Here is a 26098-nt window from a genome sequence, read left to right on the forward strand (position 1 = left end):
CTCTCTGGCTCCCACTAAAACCAACAAAACAAAACTCTTGGATGAACGTACACCCTCCCCCGGATACGGTCCCGTTTCCTTCCTTCTCTTCACAACCAAACTTTACAACAGAATTGTCTGTGTTCACTGCTTCCACTTCCTCACCCCGCCCATTACTCCTCAGCCCATTCTGGTCTGGTTTCTGGCCTCACCACGTGGCTGAAACTGCCCATCAAGGTTAACTGCAAGCTCCGCATCACCTGGTCCAGGGCTTGCACCTCTTTTGACACAGCAGTTGACCCCCTCTTTCTTGAAACACTTTCTTCTTTTTGCTTTTCGTTTAAACCACATGAATCCCTTTTCTATTGCTGCAGTTACAAATTATCACAAACTTAGTGGTTTAAAACAATGCCAATTGGTCATCTTACAGTTCCGTAGGTCAGAAGTCCAACACTGGTCTCACTGGCTAACATCAAGGTGCTGGCACCGCTGTGTTCCCTCCTGGAGGCTCTAAGGGAGAGTCTGTTTTCTTGCTCATTCAGCTTGTTGGCAGAATTCATTCCTTGCAGTTGTAGGACTGAGGTCCTATGTCTTTGCTGTCAGCTGAGGGCTATTCCAAGCTTCTGGAGGCCACCACGTTCTTTGGCTTCTCCATCTTCAAAGCCTGCAATGGTGGGACAAGCCCCTCTCGTGTTTCAAATCTCTTCTGCCTCTTCCAGCATCATATCTCTTGGACCCCCTCTTCTTCCTTCCGTTTTCATTTTTAAAGACTCCAGTGGTAAGATGGGGCCCACCCAGAAAATCCAGGATAAGCTCTCCATCTCAGGGTCTTTACCCTTAATTGCATCTGCAAAGTCCCTTTTGCCACGTCAGGTAATGTATTCACAGGTTCCATGGATTAGGTGTGGACATCTTTGGGGTCCACTCTTAGGTTGTCCTTGTTCTCCTCTTACCTCACCAGTGCCAGAGACCCACAGCCTCAGCCCTCAGCTTTCCTCCTTATCTCCTACACTTTTTCCACAAACAAGCCCATCACTCGTGTGCCTTTAAAACATCATCTGCAAAGCAATGCTCCTAAATTTTTATTTTCAGCCTTAAGCTCACTCTTAAGTTCAAGATTCATTTATCTGACTCACATTTCCACTTGAATATGTGACTGTCATCCCAAACTGAAACTCTGGGTTTTCTTTACAAACTCTGTTTCCCCCTTAGCCTCGGCCACGTCAGTAAAGGCGTCATCACCCCAGCTTCTTGCTCAGGGCCCAATCATGCTCAGACATGCTTCATTTCTGTTTTTAACTCACCCTCTTCATCTAATCAGTTAGCCAGGCTTGTTGACTTGCTCTCCACCCACTCCCTCAGTACACACAAGGCCTCCACCACTTTTCACCTGGACCACTGCAGTCCCCTCCCAGTTGGTACCCAGCCTTCTCTCTTAACCCTAACCCGTTCTCCACACTGCAACCAGAGCGAGGTTTACAAATACAGCCAGACCGAGTCACGTTCCTACTTAAGATCGTTTGAAGTCTTCTGAATATAGTTAAAGTGAAATCTGTTGCTGAGAGCCGTGCTGCTCGAAGAGTGGTCCACGGACCAGTGGCACTGGCCTAACCTGGGAGCGTATCAGGAATGCAGAATCTCAGGCCGCACCTCGGACCTTCTGAATCTGAATCTGAACTTTGACAAGATCACCAGATGGTGTGTAGGCATATTACATTTTGAGAAGGGCATGATCTGATCCCTCTTTACCTTTCTGACTTCTGTCTCCTATCACTTTTCCTTGTGCAAACTACTTTTAAACCACATAGGTCTTCTCTCTGTTTCTTATATTGTGTCAAGCGCATTACAACCTCAGGGCCCTTGCACTAGCCAGTTTCTTCTCTTGGAACACCCTTTCCTGATCGCTTACATGGCCAGTCCCTCCTCATTGGGCAGGTCTCTGTTTAACATCGCCTCCTCAGAGAGGCCTTCTATAAGCATCCTTTAGAAAGTAGCTCTCCCCCTCCCCCCACTCCCCCTTCTCCCCCCCCCCACTAGTCATTCACTCTCCATTCACCCTATTTGATTGCTTTCACTCCCCTTATCTCTATCGGTGATGGTCATGTTTATTTCTTTGCTTTCTTGTTACATAGCTTCCTTCTCTCCCTCTCCCCTGCCTCAAGAAGGTAAGACTAATGAAGGCACACACCCTCGTCTGTCTTGCACACTCTGGTTACCTGGGGCCTGGAAAGTGCCCGCCCAAGACATATTTTTTGAATGAACTAGCAGCCAATGCTCCACCCTTCGCTCTATCCCACTCCCTTCTGTTCCTGCCTTTCCAAACGTTCTGTTCTATTATATGCTCTGGCCTGAGGACAGACCAGGCTTCCGGAGTACCTAGCTCTTAGAATTCTGCAGGTCTCCAGGAAGTGCCCTTGCCCATCACCAGTCAAGAAATGAGTTTTTTGGGCAGCACTCAACCTGTTAACAACTTCGAGGATGCCTAAGTCCAAACAATAATAACACTTAATTGATGACACTTACATAACCCTTGCTATTTGCCAAGCACTGTTTTACTTTGGTTCCCGCTGGCTCTGAGCTATGAGGTCAGTCTTGGTCAGCTACCTTAAAAGGCAGCTGAACCAGGCAGTATTGTCCCTGAGCCTTGGAGCAACATCACTGAGTGACGTAGATTCTCCCACGTAATCCTTGAAGACAGAACACAGAGGAGTCTAAGAGCTGATGTAATTTGCCCAAGTGGTGGAGCTGGGATTTGAACCCAAGGCACCCATACTGAATAAGCTCACTTATTCCTGTTATTCCTTATTGCAATGATCTTCTTTTTTACAAATGTGAAAAACAAGGAACAGAGAGATTAATTAATGTGCTCAGAGTTTCTCAGTGAGGAAGTGGCAACAACAACCGCCTTAGACCCAGGCTGAGGTGCCTCTGTCCTGGGCCTCATGGGTTAGAAGGCCCTGCTCTGGAGGAGTCCCTCACCTCAGGGCAGAGAGTCCACGGTGGGGAAAGCCTCCACCCACCTTCTAAACCACGCTTGGGCAACTGAGACTGTGGAATTCCCAGCACAAGTGACCATGAGTCTGCTTTCCAGGGCCTCTCCCCTGGGTTCCTCTTCCTGAGGGTGGATACTGCTCCTGAGTAGGCCCAAATGGTGGCCAAGTGGCAGCTTTTTGCAAAAGCCATGGGCAGAGCTTGAAGATGCAGGCCCAGCGTCCACACATGTACGGGAAGGTCCCTCAAGAGGTAGGACAGAGCAGGCCCGAGGAGAGGAAGGGCGGGCCTCAGGCCGGGGCCCACTATCCCCCCACCTGCACAGTCAGACGCAGAGCTCTGCAAAGTCCAAGAATTCTATATCCAAACCTGGCCCCCCAGGTCATTGTGGAGGCTTATGTGTCAAAGCAGGAGGAGAGAACATGTTTTACTTAACAGCTTGCTAGCTTGATTGATAACTTTAAAATATTTTAAATATGTAGAGATGTGGTCTGTGGCCTCCATCGGTCCTCCTGCCCCGGGGTGGGTCTGAGTGGACCCAGGCCGCCTGGCTTGGGGCGGACTTCCCTGCTGTAACGGGGTCATGCTCTGGCCATGCCTTTGTGCTCTGGGTCATGTACCTGCCCAGGGTCAGGGCCCTCTGCTCCTGGGGAGGCTCTGCACAGCGGCTATCTAGTCTTCTCCTCCAGCTGTTCCTCCTCTGGTCAAATAGTGGTCATTTCCACTGTATCCAGCTGACCCTGTGATGCTCTGTCACTGGTGCCCCACGAGGCTGAGGGCTCGGGGAGGCCTGCTCTGGCTTATGTCCTGACGCCACATGTGCCTTCGTTTCTGTGCGAGGGCTTTCTCTAATTGCGGCAAGCGGGGGCCACTCTTCATCGCGTTGCGCGGGCCTCTCACTATCGCGGCCTCTCTTGTTGCGGAGCACAGGCTCCAGACGCGCAGGCTCAGTAGTTGTGGCTCACGGGCCCAGCCGCTCCGCGGCATGTGGGATCTTCCCAGACCAGGGCTCGAACCCGTGTCCCTTGCATTGGCAGGCGGATTCTCAACCACTGCGCCACCAGGGAAGCCCCTTAGCTCTTTTTATAAGCAAAGATGTAGAAACCAAAATGGTCTTGTTTCTAGTCACCGGCCCCTAATTGAAGAGCAAAACTCTTGAATGTTTCATCTTCTTCACCAGAAACTTACAGATTCTCCTGTCTTCTATTCTGGGTCTCCCAAAATGATGAAAATAGTATGGATACTTCTTAAGACAAACTCTCATGTTATGTACATTTTGAGCAATTGTACTTTCAAGGAAGTATTAGAATTAACAAGATATTGGTCTCAAAGGCCAGAAGCAGGAATGGTCAGTATTGCAACTCCCAAGGAATTCTTGAGTAAATGCCTTTTCTACCCCTTTTCTCTAACTGAAGAAACTCAACCTTGAGACAGTAGGAATTTGGAGTTTTAAAATTCCACTTAGTTCATCTAATTGTTTAAATTAATTTTCTCAAAATACTAGTAATAACACTGACAGACCAGTTAGGGAAGTTATTTAGATAATTATTATTTTTCAAAATATTTTGACTGGGCTTAAAATGGGTCATCACACATGCCTCTTTGTGTTGTGGAAACTCAGAATCCTGGAATGTGTTTGGAGCTAAAAGTGTGGTTTTGAGTTTCCTGATGTGCATTCTTAAGACAAATTGCATAAAATGTATTTTTTTTTAAAGTATTTATTTATCTATTTATGGCTATGGTGGGTCTTCGTTTCTGTGCGAGGGCTTTCTCTAGTTGCGGCAAGCAGGGGCCACTCTTCATCGCGGTGCGCGGGCCTCTCACTGTCGCGGCCTCTCTTGTTGCGGAGCACAGGCTCCAGACGCGCGCAGGCTCAGTAATTGTGGCTCACGGGCCCAGCTGCTCCGCGGCACGTGGGATCTTCCCAGACCAGGGCTCGAACCCGTGTCCCCTGCATTGGCAGGCAGACTCTCAACCACTGCGCTACCAGGGAAGCCCCCAAATGTATTTTTAAATGATATTCTTGTTCAAAACAAAAGCACAAAAAATTTGATATCTACTTGCAGAAGATGCCAGTATCATGAAAACAAAATAAATTTTAAGAGGTAATAGTGTTATAGAGCCAAAGGAAACTTTGGCCTCCTAAGTGTAGTTCTACGCAAGTTGATACATTGAGGCTACTAGTTAATGACACAACAAGACAATTCATTTCCCTACAATCGAATGCACATCTTTAATCTTTTTTTAATATGCAAAAGTACTAAAATATTTTTAATTGTGTGAAATGCACCATTTAAATTACACATCAACAGTTTTAATTACCTTGAGTCTAATTCTTAGTTGAAATGAAAAATATTTAAGTTGAAAAACTGTGATCTAAATTTAACTTCTGCAGACAATAGTACTGGAATAATGTTGAAGTTATAAGAGGAAAGGGAGTATAATTCTATCTAAATGCGCTCTGTGCACATTTAGAGAAATAAATGAAGAGAGGCTGAACATGCCCTTTTTGGTGTTGCTTTATTTTTTGGCAGGGGGAATATTAATTTTTATTATCAAGGTGATACTTGTGCATAGCAAAAAAAGACTTTTAATTACACACACACACACACACACAGAGGTGTCTTCAGTCTCATTCCTCTCCTCCCCATCATCCAGAGGTACCCACTGTTCATCATTTCATTTCAGATCTTTGCTCTGGTCTTTACCTTAGTGTTCTTATACTTTAGCTATTGAATTCCTATATTCCTCAGGGTTCTCCAGAGAAACAGAACCAATAGAATGTGTATGGAAAGAGAGAGAGAGACAGACAGACAGACAGAGAGATTAAGGAACTGGCTTGTGTGATTGTAGGGGTTGGCAAGTATTAATACAAAATCTGCAAAGCGGGCCAGCAGGCTGGAGACCCAGGAAAGAGCTGATGTTGCAGCTGGAGTCCAAAAGCAATCTGGGGGCAGAATTCACTCTTCCTTGTGGAACTGCAATCTTTTTTTCCCTCTTAAGTCCTTCACGTGATTGGATGAGGCCCACCACATTATGAAGGATAGTCAGCTTTATTCAAAACCTACTGATTTCATTGTTAATCTTATCTAAAAAATACCTTCATAGAGACATATGGATTGGCATTTGATCAAATATCTGAGTACTGTGGCCTAGCCAAGTTGACACATAAAATTAACCCTCAGACTTGCTAACATGGTAGGTGTATATTTAGCTCTCTGATACCACCCTTCCCTTCCCCCATCCTCTCAATATAGTGATATCACAATATTCAATATTTACATTATTGTAACTATATTGTTCATAGTGAGTCAAGAAGCGTATTGTGATTGTTCTCTATTTGTACAAAACTGTTTTTCCTCATTTTTTCATTACTCATTCTTCTTTGAACCTATTACTAAGTCTTTTCTCACCTCCCAGCGGCCTACCAATTAAAAGTTTCACGTCATTAAAACATCAGGTTATTTACTCCTCTCTTTTCTGCCCTCCCTCCCAACTGGAGAACTTCCTTCTTGAGTTCTCTGTCCCCCTGCTTTAATCTGGACTGACAGCTCTCTAGGTGTGCAAGACAGCAGTCATCTTGGGAATTTCCCTCACAGTCTTCCTGGAATAGATCTTTTGTTTCTGGATCCCAAGTCTTTACCTGTCATGGTTTATGAGAAAGAATGCTTGAGAAGTAAGGACTTAGTATTTCTGAAAGTGTCCATATTCTGCCTTAACACTTGATTCGTTGTTTGGCCGAGTGTAGACATTTTGATGAAAATAATCTCCATTCAGTTTTTGAAAATTCTGCTGTATTTTCTTAAGGGCTCCAATGTTTCTGTTCAGGAGAGTGATGATATTTTTATTCCTAATCCTTTGTATGCTATATTTTATTTTTCTCTACAGAAACTTTTAGAATAGTTTCTTTACCCACAGAGTTCTGATAGTTCACAATGACATGTCTCACTGGGGGTTTATTTATTGTGCTGGGCACCCATTGGACCATTTCCAACTGGAAACTCATGTATTTAAGTTCCAGAATTTTTTCTGGTATAATTTCTTCTTGTTTTCTCTGTTCTTGTTAGATGTCCAATTAATTAGGGGTTGGATTTCCTGGATTGGTTCTCTGATTTTCTCTGTTTCTCTCTTATTTTTATCAACCTTTTTGTTTTACTTTCTAGGAAGACTTCCTCAACTTTATCTTCTAATTTTCTATTAAGTTTAAAATTATAGCTACTCTACTTTTAATTTTCAAGAGCTGTTATCTTGTTGTCTGACTCTTTACTCTTTTAGACCATGTCATTCCTATTTTATGGAGGCAGTATTGCTTCTGGTATCTGAGAATTTTAATTTTAATTACAGTTTTTGTTCCTTGGAATATTTTCTTCGGTGCCATGCACTGTTGTCTCACCAGAATTTCTTTTTGTTTTGTTTTCTTTTTGGTTTGGTCTGTTTCACATAGGAGGTTTCCCTCAAATCTGGGGATGGGTGGTGATTTGTTCACACATGGGCGATGTGCTAAAAATGTGATGAGTAACTCAGTATACATGGGTGGGGCTTTCGACTGGTCAGCTTTACTGGAAGGAGATCAGGTGGCAATCCAAATTCTTCTCTGGAGGAAATCTCCAAATGTCAGTAACTACTGGTCTTTCCTCCAAGACTCTTCTGTTTTTCCAGAGGAGAGTCCTCCAGTCTTCTTCCTGGGACAGGGAGTTCTGAATAAGCTTGATGGGATCTCTCCATTCAGTCCACAGACATTAACTTAATCCTTATTTTTGGCCTGTTGCCTCATTTTTGTGCTCTGTTGTACCTGGTGTCCTTGAATTCAGGGCCCCTCTGGTTCAGTTTCTCCAGACAATAAATTATCTCCTGAGGGCATTGGAGAGGGGATCATCAGTGACCTGGATCCTTTAGGTGGGGGTGGGTGCCAGGGCAGTCTACTTGATCCCTTCAGACTTCAATCAATTTCTCTGTTTTCATCCCTGTTGGGAAACACAGTCACACACAGCTTCTCCCCTCCTGCATGGTCACCTAAGAACGGGTCTGGGCCTGGGCCAATTCCTTACCAAGAGACAGAGTCCTTACAGCCTGTGCCGGGCTCATCACCTTTCCCTGCTTCAGACTCAACGTGTACTCGTTGCTCTGCTTCAGTGCAGGTGTCAGTGGCCCTCTGGCATGGCCCCAGCCTTCTGTATTTCAGACCCCGTAGGAGGGGTTGGGGTCCTTCCACTGCAGCACCAAGTGGGGTGCATACCGGCTTCAGAGTGGACCCACTGGCCACGGGGGGCCAATGCATTGCAAGGGACTGGATCTTGTGCACTTTCTCTCCTCCTCTGTTGCTGTAAGGAAACGCGGTACCACATGAGCCTGGGGTGCTGTTGTCTGTTCTCAGCGACCTCCTTGATTTCTTCCCTGGGTCACATCATCATCAAATGAAAATTGCAGACAATAGCTTGTGACTGAAAAAAAAAACAACCAAAAAACCTACTCATCACTCATATTAATGCTTATAACAAAGAACCAATGGAAAAAATCACACACACAAATGGAACTCATGAGCTAAACTAACACACACTTAGCAAATCACCGTGACTGCCCGTTGGGCCCATCCCAGAATGGAACATAAATGTCCAACTCAGATATAAAAATGGACTAACTCACAATGACTCGCCCCCAAAAATGAAAGCCAAAGATAGAACAGTCATGTGACTCCTGTCAGCAAGGGCAGGCCGTGCGACATGGCAAACTGGGCCACGTGAAGCAGGCTTAGGCCCAACACAAGTGTGGCAAATTGACCACATCAAACCACAAGTCCCCAGTCATGGATCCCAGTGACTCACGCCTGGACACATATTTGTGTGCCATGTAGACTCAGAGACCACTGTTGTAGCTTAAAGAAACAACTTTGCCATATATTCAGATGGCCAAAGAAATTCCCATCTGGTCCAGACACCACATTCACAGCCCCCAAAACACAGTAACGGACGTGCTCCTGTGACATCACTAGAGCTTTCATGCTCCCCATCCCCCCAGACAGAGGGGCCCAAAAAACACTGAAGTGAGTGGTTCAAACATCTACAACAAAGCCATCAAAACCCCAACTTAATGGTACCCCCACTTAGGAAAAGTCATTTGAACATTAAGCACTACACTCCAACACACAGTGGGTGACACTGAACTTGGAGTGGGTGGAGGACCAGGCGGTTGTCTGATTAGTCTTCACCAGCCAAATCCCAATCCTGGGACACCCAACCGTTCTTTTTCTCCTGCTGGAACACACTTCCTGAGGGTGACTTGTGATCAGGGCGACAGTGGTGTCACACCAGTAGGGGCTCTCAGTTCAAATGTGGAGGCAATGCTACCGTCAGGTGCCTCCCTCCTGGGGGACCCTATGGGAACAGGGAAGGGACGCAGAACATGGGGCACTAGGATTCCCCTGGTTGTGCTGGAACCTCTGACCCAAGTGGGTGATGTTATAGAGTGCGTCGAGTTCATTCAGTGTGTGACTTCCCTCCCCAGGTTGTCGAGTTCGTTCAGGGTGTGACTTCCCTCCCCAGGTTGGATGATTGGGCTGAAAAGTTTTGTCAAGCAACAAGGGATCCCACAGAAGTAGTAGGTGAGAACATCTTCGGCTTCGGGAGTTTCCTGGAGTGGGAGTGAGGTGGGAACTTTAAGTTGCCTTCTTCTCACTTCTAAGAAGCCTCTGTGGTGCTTGTATGACACTCTGATTAAGAATCAGCATAGCCAGCAGGAAAGGAGGCAAACTCAAACAATGCTGGGCTTCTCATCCCAGAACATGGCCCCTCTTGTTCCACACTCCTGTTTTAATGGCTTGGCCAGTACCCAGTGACTTGGACTTTCCTCTAGATCAACAAGAATCACGACGTGATAGCCAAAGTAGTGATGGACACCTGAATGGCCCTCAATTACCTGCTGGCAGAAGGGGGTGGTGTTTGTGTGATTGCCAATGCCTCTTGCTGTGGGTATATCAACCACCTGGGGAAGCAGAAGCGCCTTGCTCAGGCTGGACGGTTATCATCTGTGCACACGCAGTCCCTACTCAGGCCTCTTCAGTTGGCTTAGTCCAGGCACTGGGTGTTTCTGGTTGAGGACCATGCTCCATCATCCTGGGTCTGGTTTTCCTAGTGACTCTGGTAAAGTGCTGTCTCAAAGTGACAGGGAGTCCCTGTAAGCAAGCTGTATTCATGTGGGCGTCTCAGGGGCCCATCGACCCAGCTCCGCCTATGGACTTGGGGCAAATGATGGTCCTTCCGGAATTGGTGTGCCTTTATCTGCTCTGTCGGTGGCTGGGCAGGGTGGACTGCTGGGAAAGGCTGTCATGTGCAACTTCTCCCCTCCTGCACGGTCACCTACGAGTGGGCCTGGGCCTGGAACGCTTCCAGGCCTCGGATGGACCTGCTGGCCATGGGGGACCGAAGCATTGCAGGGGACTGGATGTTGTGCGCTTTCTCTCCTCTCTTTCTGTAAGGAAACTCAGTACCTTGAGCTTGGGGTGCTGCTGTCTGTTCTCAGTGACCTCGTATTTACGCACTGGTCTCCCCCCTGGGTAGCACTTACCTGCCTTTTAATCTTGGCTCCACAGCCTGGCCACCCAATGAAACAATGCCACACTTCACAGCTTTCTCTGTGGCAGTCGCTGCCTCCAGTTTCTGAGCTTTTCTGGGATTTTATAGAGCACTGGCTTGCTTCTCCAGCACTCACCTGTAAGTCTCACCAGTGTTGGTCTCACCATTCCTGGCTCTGCCGTGTCAACCACCATCCTCCCATCTATCAATAACTATTTTCATATATTTTGATTCAAGGAAGCAGGTACTACTTGGTCTTTTTTCCAAGATTCAAGCTGTCATTACTATTGTGACTTAGCAACAAACAGTATCTGGCACATAGTGGGCACTCAAATATCCGTTTTATAGGAGTCAGAAGAACTTAGAACTTGCTGCAACATGGGATCTTTTTCTGAGAATTTCTTTAATGTCCATGGTTGTGTAGGAGTTAAAGCTGTAAGAGGGACAGCCATCAGCAGGCTACCAGAGGAAGTCAGGTGAGACGATGGTGGTTACTTCTAACTTGCTGGACCAGAGATGATTCATAATCCTGAATGGCAACTGTTTCCACCTTGGCAATTCTTTTATTCTTCTCTACCTTCTAGCTCTAATCTCCTTCAAGCTTGTATTTCTAGAAATAAATTATAGCCACACCTCCTTATCAGATGGTTGTTCTTGTCACCCACTTGTGTGACATTTCCACATGTTATTTTGTAAGGGTGATCAGAATTCAAGTCATTTGGGAGAAAAGACACTTGCCTTGAATTACAGGGGAGAAGCCCATCGATACAGAACACAAAGTTATAATTCATCAGGGAACTCCTCTCTGACTCACTCCCCTACTCTTGTTGGGTCCTTGTATTAAATATATATTCTCAAACCAGCGTATGCTTCCTTTGCAGGACTCGCTGCAATTTGGCATACATTGTTTTTGAAATTATTTTTTGATGACTCTCTTTCATTAGACTTTAAGCTCCCCAAGGTCAGGGATCATGTCTGTCGTCTGCTCTCTCCACTGCACTGGGCACAGCGCTCAGAACACGAAGGTGGGCGCAACAACTGTTGGAGGAGTGAGTTATGAATGTCAAAGCCCAGGCTGCTCAGACGGACGTGGGGATGGCATTTATGTAAACAGGTCCTACACGCAGCTCGTCTTCACTCTTTTGCTCGATTGTAAGTGCTCTGCCACCCAATAACAGATCAGAAGTGAATTTTATGGAGACTAGCTTTCTAAACTTGGCTCAAAAGGTGAAAAAATGAACACCTGACATGAAATTAATTTACAAATCAGTTTATTTACACATTTTATCTTTTCTTAAAGTACATTTCAGTTAACAAATCTATTTACACAGGTGTACATGGGAACTCATCCCAGTTATTTTACAGATCATACTTACAAACCACACCCTAAGTCTTCTGTGCAAAGTTGCACTGGATGTGACTATTGACTGAAAAAGGCCTGATGACCAGGCTATTTACACATACACAGTAAACGGGTTTGTTTTTCATGTCTGCACAATACAGTACACACAGGGAGGCGGGGCCTCCCAGGGAATGCTTTGCAACGTGTTTACCAAGAAGGCTTTGCAAAGTTCAGAAGGAAAAGCTATTAAATATAGGTTAATTAAAATGACAGTACCTCCTTTACATCAGTTTACATTTTTTCTTCACATTTTTATAATACAAAGATAGTTTATTGAATTGCTGCACAACCAGTTTAAGATGATTTGTAAACATGTAAATTTCTACAATTTGCATTAAACATCATTGTAGTTTCTATCATTTGCTCTTTGAATTAATGTTTTATTCACTAGTATTCTGAAGGTAGTAAAAGAAGATGTAAGTTTGAACTTCTTGAAGAAAAGTTATGAGTCTCTAACGCTGTGCGAGTACACACTTTATTCAAGTATTGCAAAAAGCTAAGGCCACTTTTTTTCAAGACAAGAAAGTGAACAAAATTGTTTTTATCAATAGGCCACAACACTCTTATGAGCAATGAAATCTCTTTTGAAAGGTAATTTCTCAGAGACCTGTAGTCACAGAAGGAATTTTCCTTTCTTTTACATAAAAGAAAAACAAATTACCTTCCTTATTAACTACTTTTGAGCTCTTCCCACTTTTCCCTAGAGTAAAAATTCCTGTTTAGACCTGAAGAGGGAATCTATACCCTGTACTTATTTAACCCAGAGTGAAGTACCCTGGATAGCACAAATTATTTTGGACTCAGAAATAAATCTGAAGCCTATATGTTGGTTTACTGCTAAATTCTGATAGTGCTATTATTCTAAAGGATATTACTGCTGATGCAAAGATCTTTTTCTTAGAGGAATTATGAAGAAAGAGTGAAAGAGGATGGGAATGTGGGGAGAAGGAACAAAGATTATAAAGAGGGAATATTTAGATTCTTGGTTAAGAGGCAGAGCTTGATTAAAAAGATCCCAATATGGAACGAGTGGCTGGGTATCCATGTTTATCATTCCTAATGCTAACAATTAACCCCTTTTCAATTATACCCAAATAGTTAAAGCAATAAGAAATCTGCTAATTATAGATTCCTTTGTTTTCTGCTACCAAACTATGGATAATCATTTCTAGCAAAGAGTAAGACTGATCCATTCCTGCCTCTTTTATCTGGAACCCAGGATTCTCAAGATAGTAAAGACAGCTGGAGTATGTTAGGACTGCTACTGCCCCATTCTTGGCAGCATTCTTACCAGGGAACTTTAAGTCCAGGTTGCTGATTCCATGGACTTATATCATTTTTTTCCTTTTTTGGAATCACAATGTCATAAAGAGTAAAGATAAACATTATTAAAAATTTATTTAGGTCCAAATAATGAGTATGTAGAAAAACAACCTATATTCCTATTATATTATTTTCATATTCATTTATAAAAAATTTACAGCAGCTGTAAAGTTTCAGTATCATAAGGACTATGCAATCCTACAAACAGCCAAAGGATGTAGACAAGATGTTTTTCCGTCTTCCAAATAATACAAACTGAAAAGAAAAGGCTTCGCTTTTCCTTGGCCACATGAAAATAATATCTCCACACTACTGGTTAATAACCCCAAGAAACCCTAGCTTCTCTTAGTCAATTTGCTCATTATGGCTACAAGACTAGAGCTCAACATCAAAAGCCTAGAAGAAATGCTGGCAACATCAATCTGAGCATTTCCCGAGACCCAATCACAACATTTCAGTGCTTTCCTTATTTGTCAAGAGCTATCATACCAGTCATTGTGCAAAATGCAAGTATTCCAATGATTATTTCAATAAGTTTCTCATAATGACAAGATGGAACCGAAAAGGAATGGAAGTATGCATAGTGAAACATTGGAGACGCAAAGGCAAGTTTGGAGGAAAGATGCAGAAATGAATGAACATGCACACTTAAAGATTATACCATCTTTGGGGTTTTCCTAACATATTTTGAAGTTATAACATTCCAGGATATTTGTAAGTATGAATCCAGTGGATGTCTTATATCATGCTTCTAATCAGGACCTTCAATATTAAGGCATTTACATTCACGCCTAAGATTATCCACATTCTTCTAGATTACTTGAAGGATAGGACTGATTCAGAGAAACCAGTCAAGAAGGCAGGGTACTGAGGTCCCAGGAGAGCATCACATATGCTCTAACGTAGCAGCTGGAGTCTATATATTTTTTTCAGATACAGGTAATAGTTGTGAGAAGCAATGCTGCAAGAGAGGCAGGATTGAATTTTACAGTGTCTTTAAATCATTTTACCCCATTCCTGCTACTGCAGGTGATCTTAGAAAAGCTCATCTTCTTTTTACTGAATTAAACTGCCTTCTTCAATATGTGTATGGGTTTGTTAAAACCGTAAGTTTCCTGTGCAAAGACTACGAACCATAGAAGCTTCAAGACGGAAGTTTAACTATTACAAGAAGAATCTTTCACTTCTGAATAGGGACATACATTTTCAACTTAATAATTTATCTTAAAATAAATTAAAAAAATGTTCTATAGCGTAAAACAAGCACGCAAACAATAGACAATATCTTTTTGTCTTTGGTGCACACACTCATTTCCTAAATCATTCAAGTAACAGCGTCTCTGACTTCTTGGGGAGATATGGGAGCTGGAAGTTTGAAGGCCAAAATGAATTATTTCCCCTTCTGCCATGCCTCGATGCCTGAGATGGTCCTGAGGATCTGTGATTCTGGGAGCAGCTGGCAGAGGTTCAGAAGAAGTAAGAAAAGTGCAGGGGTAGACAAGGGGTAGAAGAACCAGCCCTGCACCAGTCCTGTGAGCCCAGTCTTCAGTGGGGGCACTTCTTTGTTTTCATGCTCACAGAGGAAAAACTAAAAATACTGCAAAAGTTTAAAATTCTTTAGATGGTGCTCAGGAAGCAAGGCTACCACTGATTTCTGTTAACTTGACAGTCCACTTGGCGCTGCTCAACTGCAATAATGGAAGAAAATGGTCTTCAAAACAAAATGAAATGAACTCCACAATGGGAAATAGGCACACATTACTAAACTTGCCTATCTGAAAGTAGTTCAGGGTTTAATACTGTTTAGAGACTATAATGTCCATTTATGACTTTCATGGTATAAACCAGGATTACATTTCAAAAATGGTATGATGCACATCTATATACCTCTCTTGCTTGACTTCAGACTCAAGGAAGTGATACGCTAGCCTAAGCTAAGAGGTAAGTCTGGTGTTTTCAGCCCTCATCTGAGACCCAGTAGGGATGCCAACAAGAGGTGTAGGATTATACTGTGTGTCAACATCAGACCCTGCCCACCGAAAACAACCAATTATTCCAGTGGACAGTCTCTAAGGCAAAGGCTGTAATACCAGATATACCTCATTGTCCCATGAACTCCAAACCAGCAGTCTTTAAGAACAGGTACAAGGTCCAGAAGCACTCTTGCTATGATGGAGATGGGGTGTATATCAGGAGGCAGAAAGGCCCGGGACTCATATTAGCACTCAGTGTTCGATTTATTTGCAAGATGTCACACAAGTAGCATTCTCCCCTGTTTTTCACTGATCTGATTCAGAACATCAATAGTATCTCTGATCAAGGTCTCAAAGATCCCATCAGCTAGCTGCATCTTCACACACAACTCATCCTCATCATAGTTCACCCACTGTGCCTCCTCCTCGTGCAGCTCCTGTACCTAGAATTTAGAAAACAGAAAGGTTAGAAAATCACTGTCACACAAAAGCTAGGAATTAATGATATTCACTAACTTTGCAACCCCATGCGTCGGACTACAAGCCAAGGAAATAAGTCAGAGAAAAAAAGGTAATTTATATGATGATATCAATAGCCCTTTTTTTAAAAGTTTTTTTTGGTTAATTAATTAATTAATTAATTAATTAATTTATGGCCATGTTGGGTCTTCGTTTCTGTGAGGGCTTTCTCTAGTTGCGGCAAGCGGGGGCCACTCTTCATCACGATGCGCGGGCCTCTCACTATCGTGGCCTCTCTTGTTGCGGAGCACGGGCTCCAGACGTGCAGGCTCAGTAGTTGTGGCTCACGGGCCTAGCTGCTCCGCGGCATGTGGGATCTTCCCAGACTGGGGCTCGGACCCGTGTCCCCTGCATTGGCAGGCAGATTCTCAACCACTGCGCCACCAGGGAAGCCCTCAATAGCCCTTTTAAAGCTGCAGAAAGTTTGAAAAAACTCAACTGTCGAATAAAAACTGGCTTCAAATCTGTCAACCCTGACAATATTCCAGTATTTTATAGATATAAAGGATTACAAGTATGTTGTCTCTGTCAACATAGGAGAATACGTAGAAGAATGCAAATTTTCAGATATATGGATTTATAATTATAAAATGCATATATCCAAAGACAATATTAGATATGATTCTGGAGTATGTAAATAAATGAGTAAAATTTCATATTCATTGGAGTTTTTTTTTTTTTTTTGGCCACGCTGCACGGCTTGTGGGGTCTTAGTTCCCTGGCCAGGGACTGAACCCAGGCCCCAGCAGTGAAAGCGCCAAGTCCTAACCACTGGACAGCGAGGGAATTCCACCCCCCCCCCATTTTTTTTTGGTATTGGAGTATTCTTTAAATGTACTATTGCTTAAGTTTATTTTAAAAGTCACTGTTATGTTATATTTTATATAAAATGCTCTTTTTGCATTTTAGGATTTGGGGATTCCTAATGTAAACCAAAGGAATCAAATTAGAATGAACTGCCCAAGATGTTTTGCTTGTTTACAATAAATTTTTAAAAACTACTTATAAGAGAAACATGTTAGACTTATTATATGTAATGATATTGTGAGTGAGATGGAGGCCAGGTGGAGAAAGCAGATTGTAAACCCTGCTTTAGTCACAAATTCAGCAAAGTTAATTGCGGTGTCGAGGGTCTCTAACCAAAAGTCTAACTTGGCAAAAAGGCATGTGACAACAAGCTCCTAACTTGCACTTATCACAATTTCCTCTTGAAAAAGGCAGAGGAAGTGAAGAGGGGAACCTGTGCTCTGATTCCTGGCATGAGGAAACGAGAAGACTCTTGGATGAGAGGCCACACCATTCTGGAGTGTGGGAGAGCAGTGCTGCCAGATTTGCACCCTTGGTTGGGGATGACAGGTATGTGGCAAGGCGGCTGCCGCATTCTTTCTCCTTGGTGAGGCTGCTTGAAGCCTATGTAAAATATACCTTTCTTTGTTCCCTAACGCATGCTCCCTGGACAGAAATGCCACCAAAAAGGGTGATATGGTCAAATAAGTTTTAGAAATCTCCCTCTGGGAGTTTCACAATGTATATCAGTCTATTCTAAACAGAAGTCCACCAGTAGAGGAACTTGATTAATTCAGAGCTTCCTGTATGTATCTGGTCAAAGAATCAAATTTTGTGGCTATATAAGAAATATTATTAAGATACAAAGGAACTGGTGTTCTTCTCTTATGAAGGATGCTATAAGCAACAGCCTAATGCAACACTTCTCAACCTGGTGCTGAGGGAGAATCACGTTCTGGAAAAGCTAATAAGTGTGTCCCCTATAAAAGATCTCTTATCTCCCATGAATTTGTTTATCTGTTCAAACAAAGGTGCACAGCTTTCCTTTTTCTAAGTTCTCTCAGCCTTTATTATTAAATTTGTTCCTTGAACAATTTCCTATGCGATAATAAAATTTAGGAAGCACTGTCCTAATGTAATCATTTCTGCCCTTACAGCAGGAACACACGCTCAGGACATGATGCATTGTGTCTCTCAGCGAAGCCGTGATGAGTCCCCACAGTGCCTCGTCAGTATAGCAAAAGCTCTGCTCCTCTGTAAGAATAGCAATTATTTCCCTCCCAGCCAGTAAGAACATCGTGTTTTCCTTTTTCCTTTGGCCGTCAGAAAGTACAAAGCCCAGTTTGCAACCTCAACTGTGGCAACTGAGAGATCTCACAACCTGCAAATATGCCTCCATTTTCTTCTGGTTTTGGGAATCTATTCTATTCAACTACACATTTCCCTTGCTGCTGCTCCTTAATATGTATGTGTGTATGTACGTAAATTAATATGTATTACACATAAATAATTAAATTAAAAAGTCAGACTAACTTTTTTTTTTTTTTGGACAGGGTATTAGGCTGGTAGAAAAGAGAAAAGTGGTAAATAGAATGTGGCCAGATTTCAGCAAGCATATGTCCTTTCACCATATCCCTGTGAACCAGACGGTGAAATAGAGACAGGTCAGTTAGGTGGATGTGCACTTTTTTGGATTGAAGGACAAGACAACTATCAACCTGGAAGGAAGTTTCTGCCTGGAAGACTCAAGAGCTTTTTCCTCTGTGCTCCCAATCCATCTTGTTCATATTCCATTGTAGTAATTATCCTACAGAATTTTGTATTCTGTGCATCTGTTCTCCCGCTATGCTGTGGGATTTCTTTTTATTTATAATTTCCCAGTGGCCAGGACAGTGCAAATAGAAGGTGTTAAATAAATATCTGGCATATCGTTTTTTAGTGAGTGTTTTATGGCTGTCTTTGGCTCTGTTGAGTTCATCATTTTTAGCAATGACCTAGATGAAGGCAGGTACCTCAATTTTAGAGTTGACGTGAAAGTTGGGAAACACAATAGCTATGTTAAGAGAACGAACCTAAAAATGTGTTGATAAGCTTGGAATGATGGGTCAAATTTAACAAAATGAAGGAATAAAATAAGGTCCTGTACTTGGATCAAAAAAATAACTACAAAAGCACAGGTTGAGATTTGGGTCTTAGAACTTATCTAAGCTTTTGTGAGTCCCATGAGAATGGTATAGCTAAAAATAAAACGAACGTGATTATAAACTGCATTCATCAAAGGATAGTATCTAGAAAAAAGAAGGAGGTTATGTGATTGTACTAATTAAGCAATAACACAAAATACTACAGGCATACCTCGGAGATATTGTGGGTTCACTTCCAGACCAGTGCAATAAAGCGAGTATCGCACTAAAGCTAGTCACACAAATTTTTTGGTTTCTCAGTGCATGTGAAAGTTATGTTTACACAATACTGTAGCCTATTAAGTGTGCAACAGCATTATGTGTAAAAATCAATGTACATACCTTAATTAAAAAATACTTTATTGTTAAAAAATCTAACCATTATCTGACAATGCAGGATTGCTACAAACCTTCAATTTGTTAAAACAAACAAACAAAAAAACCCTGCAGTACCTAGGAAGCACAATAAAGCAAAGTGCAATAAAATGAGGTAGGCCTGTATATGGTCAATTCCGAGCAGTGTATTTAAGGAGGGACACTGATAAAGAGCTAAAGCTGATGAGGTTGAAAGGGGCTCAAAAAAACGTTATCAGACAACAGGAGAGAATATCAATGTTTAATAGGGAGAAAAAGACTGATGAAACATTACAGCCACTTCAAAGGCATGTAGGAAGAATTAAAATTGTTATGTAAAGCCTTAAAGCTGTAAAAGCAAATTATAATTCATTACGTGAAAACCAATTTAGTCTTAATATGAGAAAGAACTTATCAACAGTAAGTAAAAACTCAGGAGCTGTTGAGTACCTTATCAGATCTTAATCTGTAAAGGAGATTCAATCATTAGCTAGGTAGTTTCACTACAGGATTTGTCATTTTTTTTTAATCGATGACTTTATTGCTCTATTTTTAAATTAATTAATTAATTAATTTATTTATTTATTTATTTTTTTTTGGCTGTGTTGGGTCTTCGTTTCTGTGCGAGGGCTTTCTCTAGTTGCGGCAAGCGGGAGCCACTCTTCATCGCGGTGCGCGGGCCTCTCACTGTCGCGGCCTCTCTTGTTGCGGAGCACAGGCTCCAGACGCGCAGGCTCAGTAACTGTGGCTCACGGGCTTAGTTGCTCCGCGGCATGTGGGATTTTCCCAGACCAGGGCTCGAACCCGTGTCCCCTGCATTGGCAGGCAGATTCTCAACCACTGCGCCACCAGGGAAGCCCAGGATTTTTCATTTTAAGTGCAATTCTACCTACAGTAGGGAGATTTCCCAAGGCTACTGTATATAAAGGATATACAAAAGTTGGTCTAATTACTTTTACTCATTCCACATCATATATACTTTGAGAATACACTGCTAAAAATAGCCCATATTCTTGGCCAACTTAAGATGTAAATTAATCAATATCTTTGTGAAGTGGTAAGGGGATAGTAAAGGAGAACTAGAGCCAAAAGAAGATTTCTCTTCTTTTTTTGGCAAACAGAGGCCTTTAACATCTAAAAAATACATTCTTTGTATTTTACTCACCTCAAATAATGCCTAAAGACACACAGACTGATTAGGGACTTTCCTAGTCCAAGCAACAACAGCTAAATTATACATTTCTTAATCTGGAAAAAGCAACTGTTTATTATGAAATATTAAATATAATAGGTTATCATGTTAGAATTGTTATAGAAGGGCAATTGATATTCAGTTTGAGGCCAACCCCTCCACTTGCATGGATTCCATCTGTGTCTATTCAGGAATACTGCTCCAGCAGTTCTCCTTTCTTCTCTGCATCATCACAATTTTTTCCTGTCGGCATATCTCTTTCAAGCTAAAAGAGCCCTTCTCTTGTTACCATTTCCCTCCATTTTTCTCTTCACAAAAAAACTCGTTTGAAGTGTCCAATTTTGCTCTCCTTAATTTGTCTTTCATTCTCTCTTGAAACCTACTCAAATCAAGCTTTTACCTTATCCATGCCACAAAAACTACCTGTATTGATGTTAAGATCAACAAAGACCTCCACATTGCTAAATCCAATGGTAAATTCTCAGTCGTTATCTTACTTGACCAATGACCAGTACTTGACACAGGTGATTCATTCTTCCTCCTTGAAACCCTTTCACCTGGCTTCCAGGACCTCACACTCTCCTGGTTCTACCCCATCAGCTGCTCCTTAGTCTCTGCTGGTTCCTCCTCACCTTCTTAACTCTCGAAACATTGGAATTTGTCAAGAAGTCGTCCTTGGACCTCCTCTCTATTGGTCTACACTCTCTTTCTTGGCTTTGACTACCATCTATATGTTCACCACTCCCGAATTCACATCTCCAGCTTACCTCTCTTGCCTGAGCTCCAGGCTCATATATCTAATAGCCTACTCAATATCTCCACTTGGATGTTTATTAGACATTTCACATTTAATACATTCAAAACAGAACTCCTGATGTTCCTTCCAAACCTGCTTCTCTCAGTCTTCCTCAAATCAGCAAAAGGCAATTCCCTTCCTCAGCGACTCACACCAACCCAATGGAGTTATTCTTAATACCTCTCTCTCTTATATTCCACATTCGATTTATCAGCAGTTCTGTTGTTCTGTTTTGAAAACTGTTCTCACCATCTCCAATACCACCAAATTGGTCTTAGCCACTATTATCACTTGCCTGGGTTATGACAATACACTCCTGGCCTCCTTACTCCCACCTCTGCTTCAGTCTATCCTCAACACACCAGCCAGAGGGGTCCTGTTAAAATGTAAGTCAAATCACCCCAATATTCCCTTATTCTCTCTCTCTGTATTTATTTTTCTTACTTATCTGTCTCCTTAACTAGAGCAAAAGCTCCTTGAGTTTTGTCTGTTTTGTTACATAATTCTACAATGGACTGCTATATTTCCACAAAAAATAAAATGGAATAAATTTATTAAAAAATGATATAAAATAAAAGAACATTTAAAAACAAGGAAAAACATCCATGTTTAATTAAGCAAAAACAATCAGAATACAAAAGAGACTATGATCCCAAATGTTTAAAAAAAAATTCTCAGTATAAAAAGAAACTCTAAGTCTATATATCAAAATAATTAAGAGTTATCTAGGTGATACAGTTGTCATGATTATTTTCTTTTGACTAATCAGTATTTTAAATTTTCTAAAATGAGCATGATTATTTTATAATAAATATGATTTTTAAAACGTATTTGAAATTTCTATTTTTGAGACCCTTTTCTTTTGTACTAGTGGCAAAATTTTTGTTTTATGTGTTATGAAAATTGTTGTTTTAAATCTCAATCCCTCTAAAATGTACAAGCATTAGAATATCCAAATGCCAGAGGTGGCTAAATCTAATAGTAGGAAGGGTGACCAGTTTATTTAGCATTTCTTGTTAATAATTAACTCAAGTTGCTAACAGTATCATTTCACTAAACATTAAGAAGAGTGAACTCATGAAAAAAGTTACATAGGCCCAGGTATTTCAACTCACTCTCCAGCCACACTGACATTTCAGTTCCATGCTCCTTCCCATTTCAGGTCTTCGCACGTGCAGTCTCCTCTCCCTGAATTGCTCTTCTCTCTATCACGGAACTCAGTTAATGCTTATTCATCTTTAAGATTTCAGCTCAACTGTCACTTCCTCAGGGAAGCCTTTCCTGACCATCCTTATCAGATCAGTTTCCTCCATATGCTTTTACAACAGCTCCCTATTCTTCTATTTTTATCATTTAATTTATAATTACACACTTGTATAAATTATATATTAATGGCTAGCTTCTGCCAGCAAACTGTAAATCCATGAAGGCAGGGTCTATATCTATTTTGCTTACTATTGTAACATCAGTCCTTAATTAGCACAATTCTTGACTAAATGCATGCACAGAGATGATTTATAGGGAATATGATCAATTCAACTGACAGTAGGGTAAATGAATGTCTTTTGATGTGCTTTTTTCTCTAATTCCTTAAAAAGTGGAAGAAGTAACATCTTGGTAATTAATAATAACTCAAACTCTAAGCTATTGTAGAAATACGAGAGCAAGTTCACCTTGAGAGGCCAAGATCTATGAAGAACTAATTGGTTAAAGTCCTGGCTCTTATTTGCTGGGCAAGTCACTTAATATCTTTGAATCTAAACTTCCTCATTTGTAAAACAGAGTAACATTAGTCCATCCTACCTCATACAACTATTGTGAGGATCAAATAAGACATGAGAAAGAATGTTTAACAAATGTTTATCTAGTAAAGTTATTACTGAGTAAATGAAGCACTAGAAAGGTACATACTTGGGGAAACTGATAAATTTAAGCATTACATTTTTTTTCATGATATGAATATAAATATAGACAAGATATAAAGTCCAGAGAGAAAATATCTGGGAATAAACCTGAATCAATTAACATCTGAGTTTCCTAAGGTCTGCTACTACTTAACACGTTAACATTCTTTTACGGAAGAAAGAATAAAAGATCTTTTTTCCCCCTTCCTTTTTTCTTTTTTTTGGTGGTGTTGTTTGATAGGCATTTTTCTAATGCTAGAAAATATATTGCAAAATGGAATAGATCCTATTCAGCTAAAGTTCTGGATAATAATAATGATTATGAAATAACAGCTAATATTTATTGAGTTATGTGCAGGGCACTGTTCTATACACATATATAAATACTCATTTAATTCTCTTAATAATTTTATCAGGTAGGTACTATTATATCATCTTCATTTTGCAGATAGGAAAATGCGGCACAAAGAGGTTAATCTGTCCAAGATTACACACCAAGTAAAGTGCCAGAACAGGGATTTAAACTCAGGTAGTCTGGCCCTAGTCTACACTGGTCTCTTCAATTCAGAACCTTAAGTTTGCTTCCACTCAACTTTTTATTTCTCAAGTTCTCCACACCCACACAAATACTGTTAAATTAAATATTCATCTACTGAATTCAAAAGAAAGCAATTTCCAAAACTGAGGGGCAGAAAGAAATGCAGCAAACGAGGGCTTTAAGAATTTACTGTCATAGACTTAAGATCAATTATATTCCTTTTCCTTTTAAAATCTAACTACATTCTGATTTTGGAAAAGATGGTCAAAATAAAAATAGTTTAGTTATATACACTGACCAGGATATGATCCACTCGGTCTCTTTTCTTTCTTCCGAATTTCATCATTTTCTGCCAATCTGTTTTGTGGTTTGGCTCCTTTTTAAGACTGAACAGCTTGAGTACTTCGGTTGCTATGAAGTTCTGTGAAAATAAGTGAAATGAATGAAACACAAACAACAAAGTTGTTGAGATTTAGTGCTTATAATGCAGTAAACAGATTTTTGTTAAGAATACAATATTTATAAAAAAATCATACAAACTTCTCTACAATTCCACTTAGCAATTTGAAGAGAAAAGCATTCCCAAATGCTCAGACTTTATTCACTTAAAGAATTTTTGTTTCTACACAACATAAAAAAAAAAAAAAGTAAAGCCCATTGATGAATCTGCAAAGAAAAATCACTTTAGAGCCCCCTCTACCCAAGAACCACCATTAGCTAACTTCAAGCTGGCAAAACTACAAAAGAAAGTATAAAATAAAACTCTGAACCTGAAACATGAGCAAAGTACAAGGCTTTGGCTGGGATAGCTTATACTGAAGCACCAAGATTCGAATATGTTGTATTAAAAAATTATTAATCAACACTTCAGTATGAGAAGCATGGTAATTTCACTGCTAACAATATTTGAACTATCACCCTTAAAAAAAACTTTACAAAATGCTATAGCAATATTAAAATTGGAAGGCAGCATCATTGTGTGTTATAATGATGTATGCATTCTGATGAATGCTGGTATATGTTATGTACCTTGTCTTATTTCAATGTATTTGTTCTTTGTTATTAATAAAATAATGGGTTATTACTTTTTATGGTTCTTCTATTAAAAAAAAATGTCTTAATAGGGGAAAGAACACATTTATGAATTAGAATCATTTGAGAAGATTCTCAAACTACCAATGTCCTCCAAACCACACCACTCCCCACCTACACACACACACACACACACACACACACACACGCATTCAAGGATGTATCCACTGCTGAGGGCTGAAAGGAATGAAGTGCACCAGTGTTTTGAAAAAGCTCCTCAGGTGGTTCTGATGCTCCCTTCCTCAAAGTTGAAAATCATTTTAAAAGTTGTTTTTTTAAAATCTATCAAGTCAATCTTTGACAACTTTTTTTTTTTCTACTTACTTTAATCTAAGCAAGGGTCAGCAAACTTCTTCTGTGAAGGACCAGACTGTAAATATTTCAGGCTTTGTGGGCCATATGGTCGCTATTGCAACTACTCAACTCTGTTGGTGTAGCGGAAAGCAGCCATGGACAATATGTAAGTAACTAGGTGTGGCTATGGTCCAATACAACTTTATTTTTAAAAACATGTGGTGGGCTGGATTTGGCCTGTGGGCTCTAGTTTGCCTACCCTCGATGTAAGCATACATTACATCTCATAAATGTCTGCTGGTATTCTGTCAGTACAAAATATTTCTAAAACCTTTCTATAGTTAATACTGTATTATATATTTCAAGGTTGCTAACAGAGGAGATCTTAAAAGTTCTCACCACAAGAAAAAAAAACAACAACTGTAACTATCGTATGTGTGGTGATGGATGTTAACCAGACTTACTGTGGTGCTCTTTTCACAATATGTACAAAGATCGAATCCTGAAACTAATATGTTACGTGTCAATTATATCTCAAGAAAAAAAAAAGACTAAATTGTTTAGACAATGCCTCCCCTCACGTTATATACCAGAATAATGTATATGTTCCTTTAATGTATTTTGATAGTCCACATATACTACTGGATGATGTAAGAAAATAAGATAAGTAAGATAAGTAATTGGAGGTATACTCTCTGGGGGGAAAAAAAGCTTCCTATGATCAAATAAGTTTGAGAATCATAACTCTAGAGTCTTGCTACTCAAAATGACCCTAGGATCAGCCACATCAGCATCACTTGGAAGCCTGTTAGACATGCAGAATTTCCAGTCCTACTCCAGATCTACTCAGTAAGGAATCTGCATTTTACCAAAATCCCCAGATGACTCAGATGCACATTAAAGTTTGAGAGGCACTGCAATGAAAATATAACCTTTGCTATATTTTAAAAATAGCTGAGTAGGCAGAGAGATTTCCACCAATGTGATTTTAAAGTTGGTTTGTTGAGAGTCCTTGTAGCTTCAGGGCACTTAATCTTTTCAGGGGCTTCTTAGACAACAAGCAATATTTTTTGTATATCACATTACTCTCCCACATATTTCAAAACTACATAACCAATTTGAAACCTCCGAGATCAAAGATGGAAAGTTAACATCTACGTGTCTAGGGTTGGCATGTTTGATATATGACATGTTTTCATGTACT

At 40.9% G+C, this 26098-nt stretch overlaps 1 protein-coding gene across 3 annotated transcripts in view; it reads right to left on the bottom strand.

Annotated features, from left to right (window-relative positions):
* Positions 1-11792: 11792 nt before the first annotated feature.
* CEP350 (centrosomal protein 350) overlaps positions 11793-26098 on the bottom strand; it is a 137020-nt gene continuing 122714 nt past the window's right edge. For 2 of the 3 annotated variants that reach the window (XM_082340925.1, XM_082340923.1), the window contains 3 exons: positions 23807-23929; positions 22182-22271; positions 11793-15679 (listed from right to left, as the gene is read on the bottom strand). In XM_082340925.1, coding sequence (XP_082197051.1) covers positions 15515-15679; positions 22182-22271; positions 23807-23929 — 378 coding nt within the window. In that variant the 3' untranslated portion in view covers positions 11793-15514. The remainder of the gene's footprint in view (positions 15680-22181; positions 22272-23806; positions 23930-26098) is intronic. The other variant, XM_082340924.1, reaches the window with a different exon arrangement.

Source organism: Balaenoptera borealis (assembly GCF_965194805.1).
Source record: "Balaenoptera borealis genome assembly, chromosome: 1".
NCBI classification, from domain to species: Eukaryota; Metazoa; Chordata; class Mammalia; order Artiodactyla; family Balaenopteridae; genus Balaenoptera; species Balaenoptera borealis.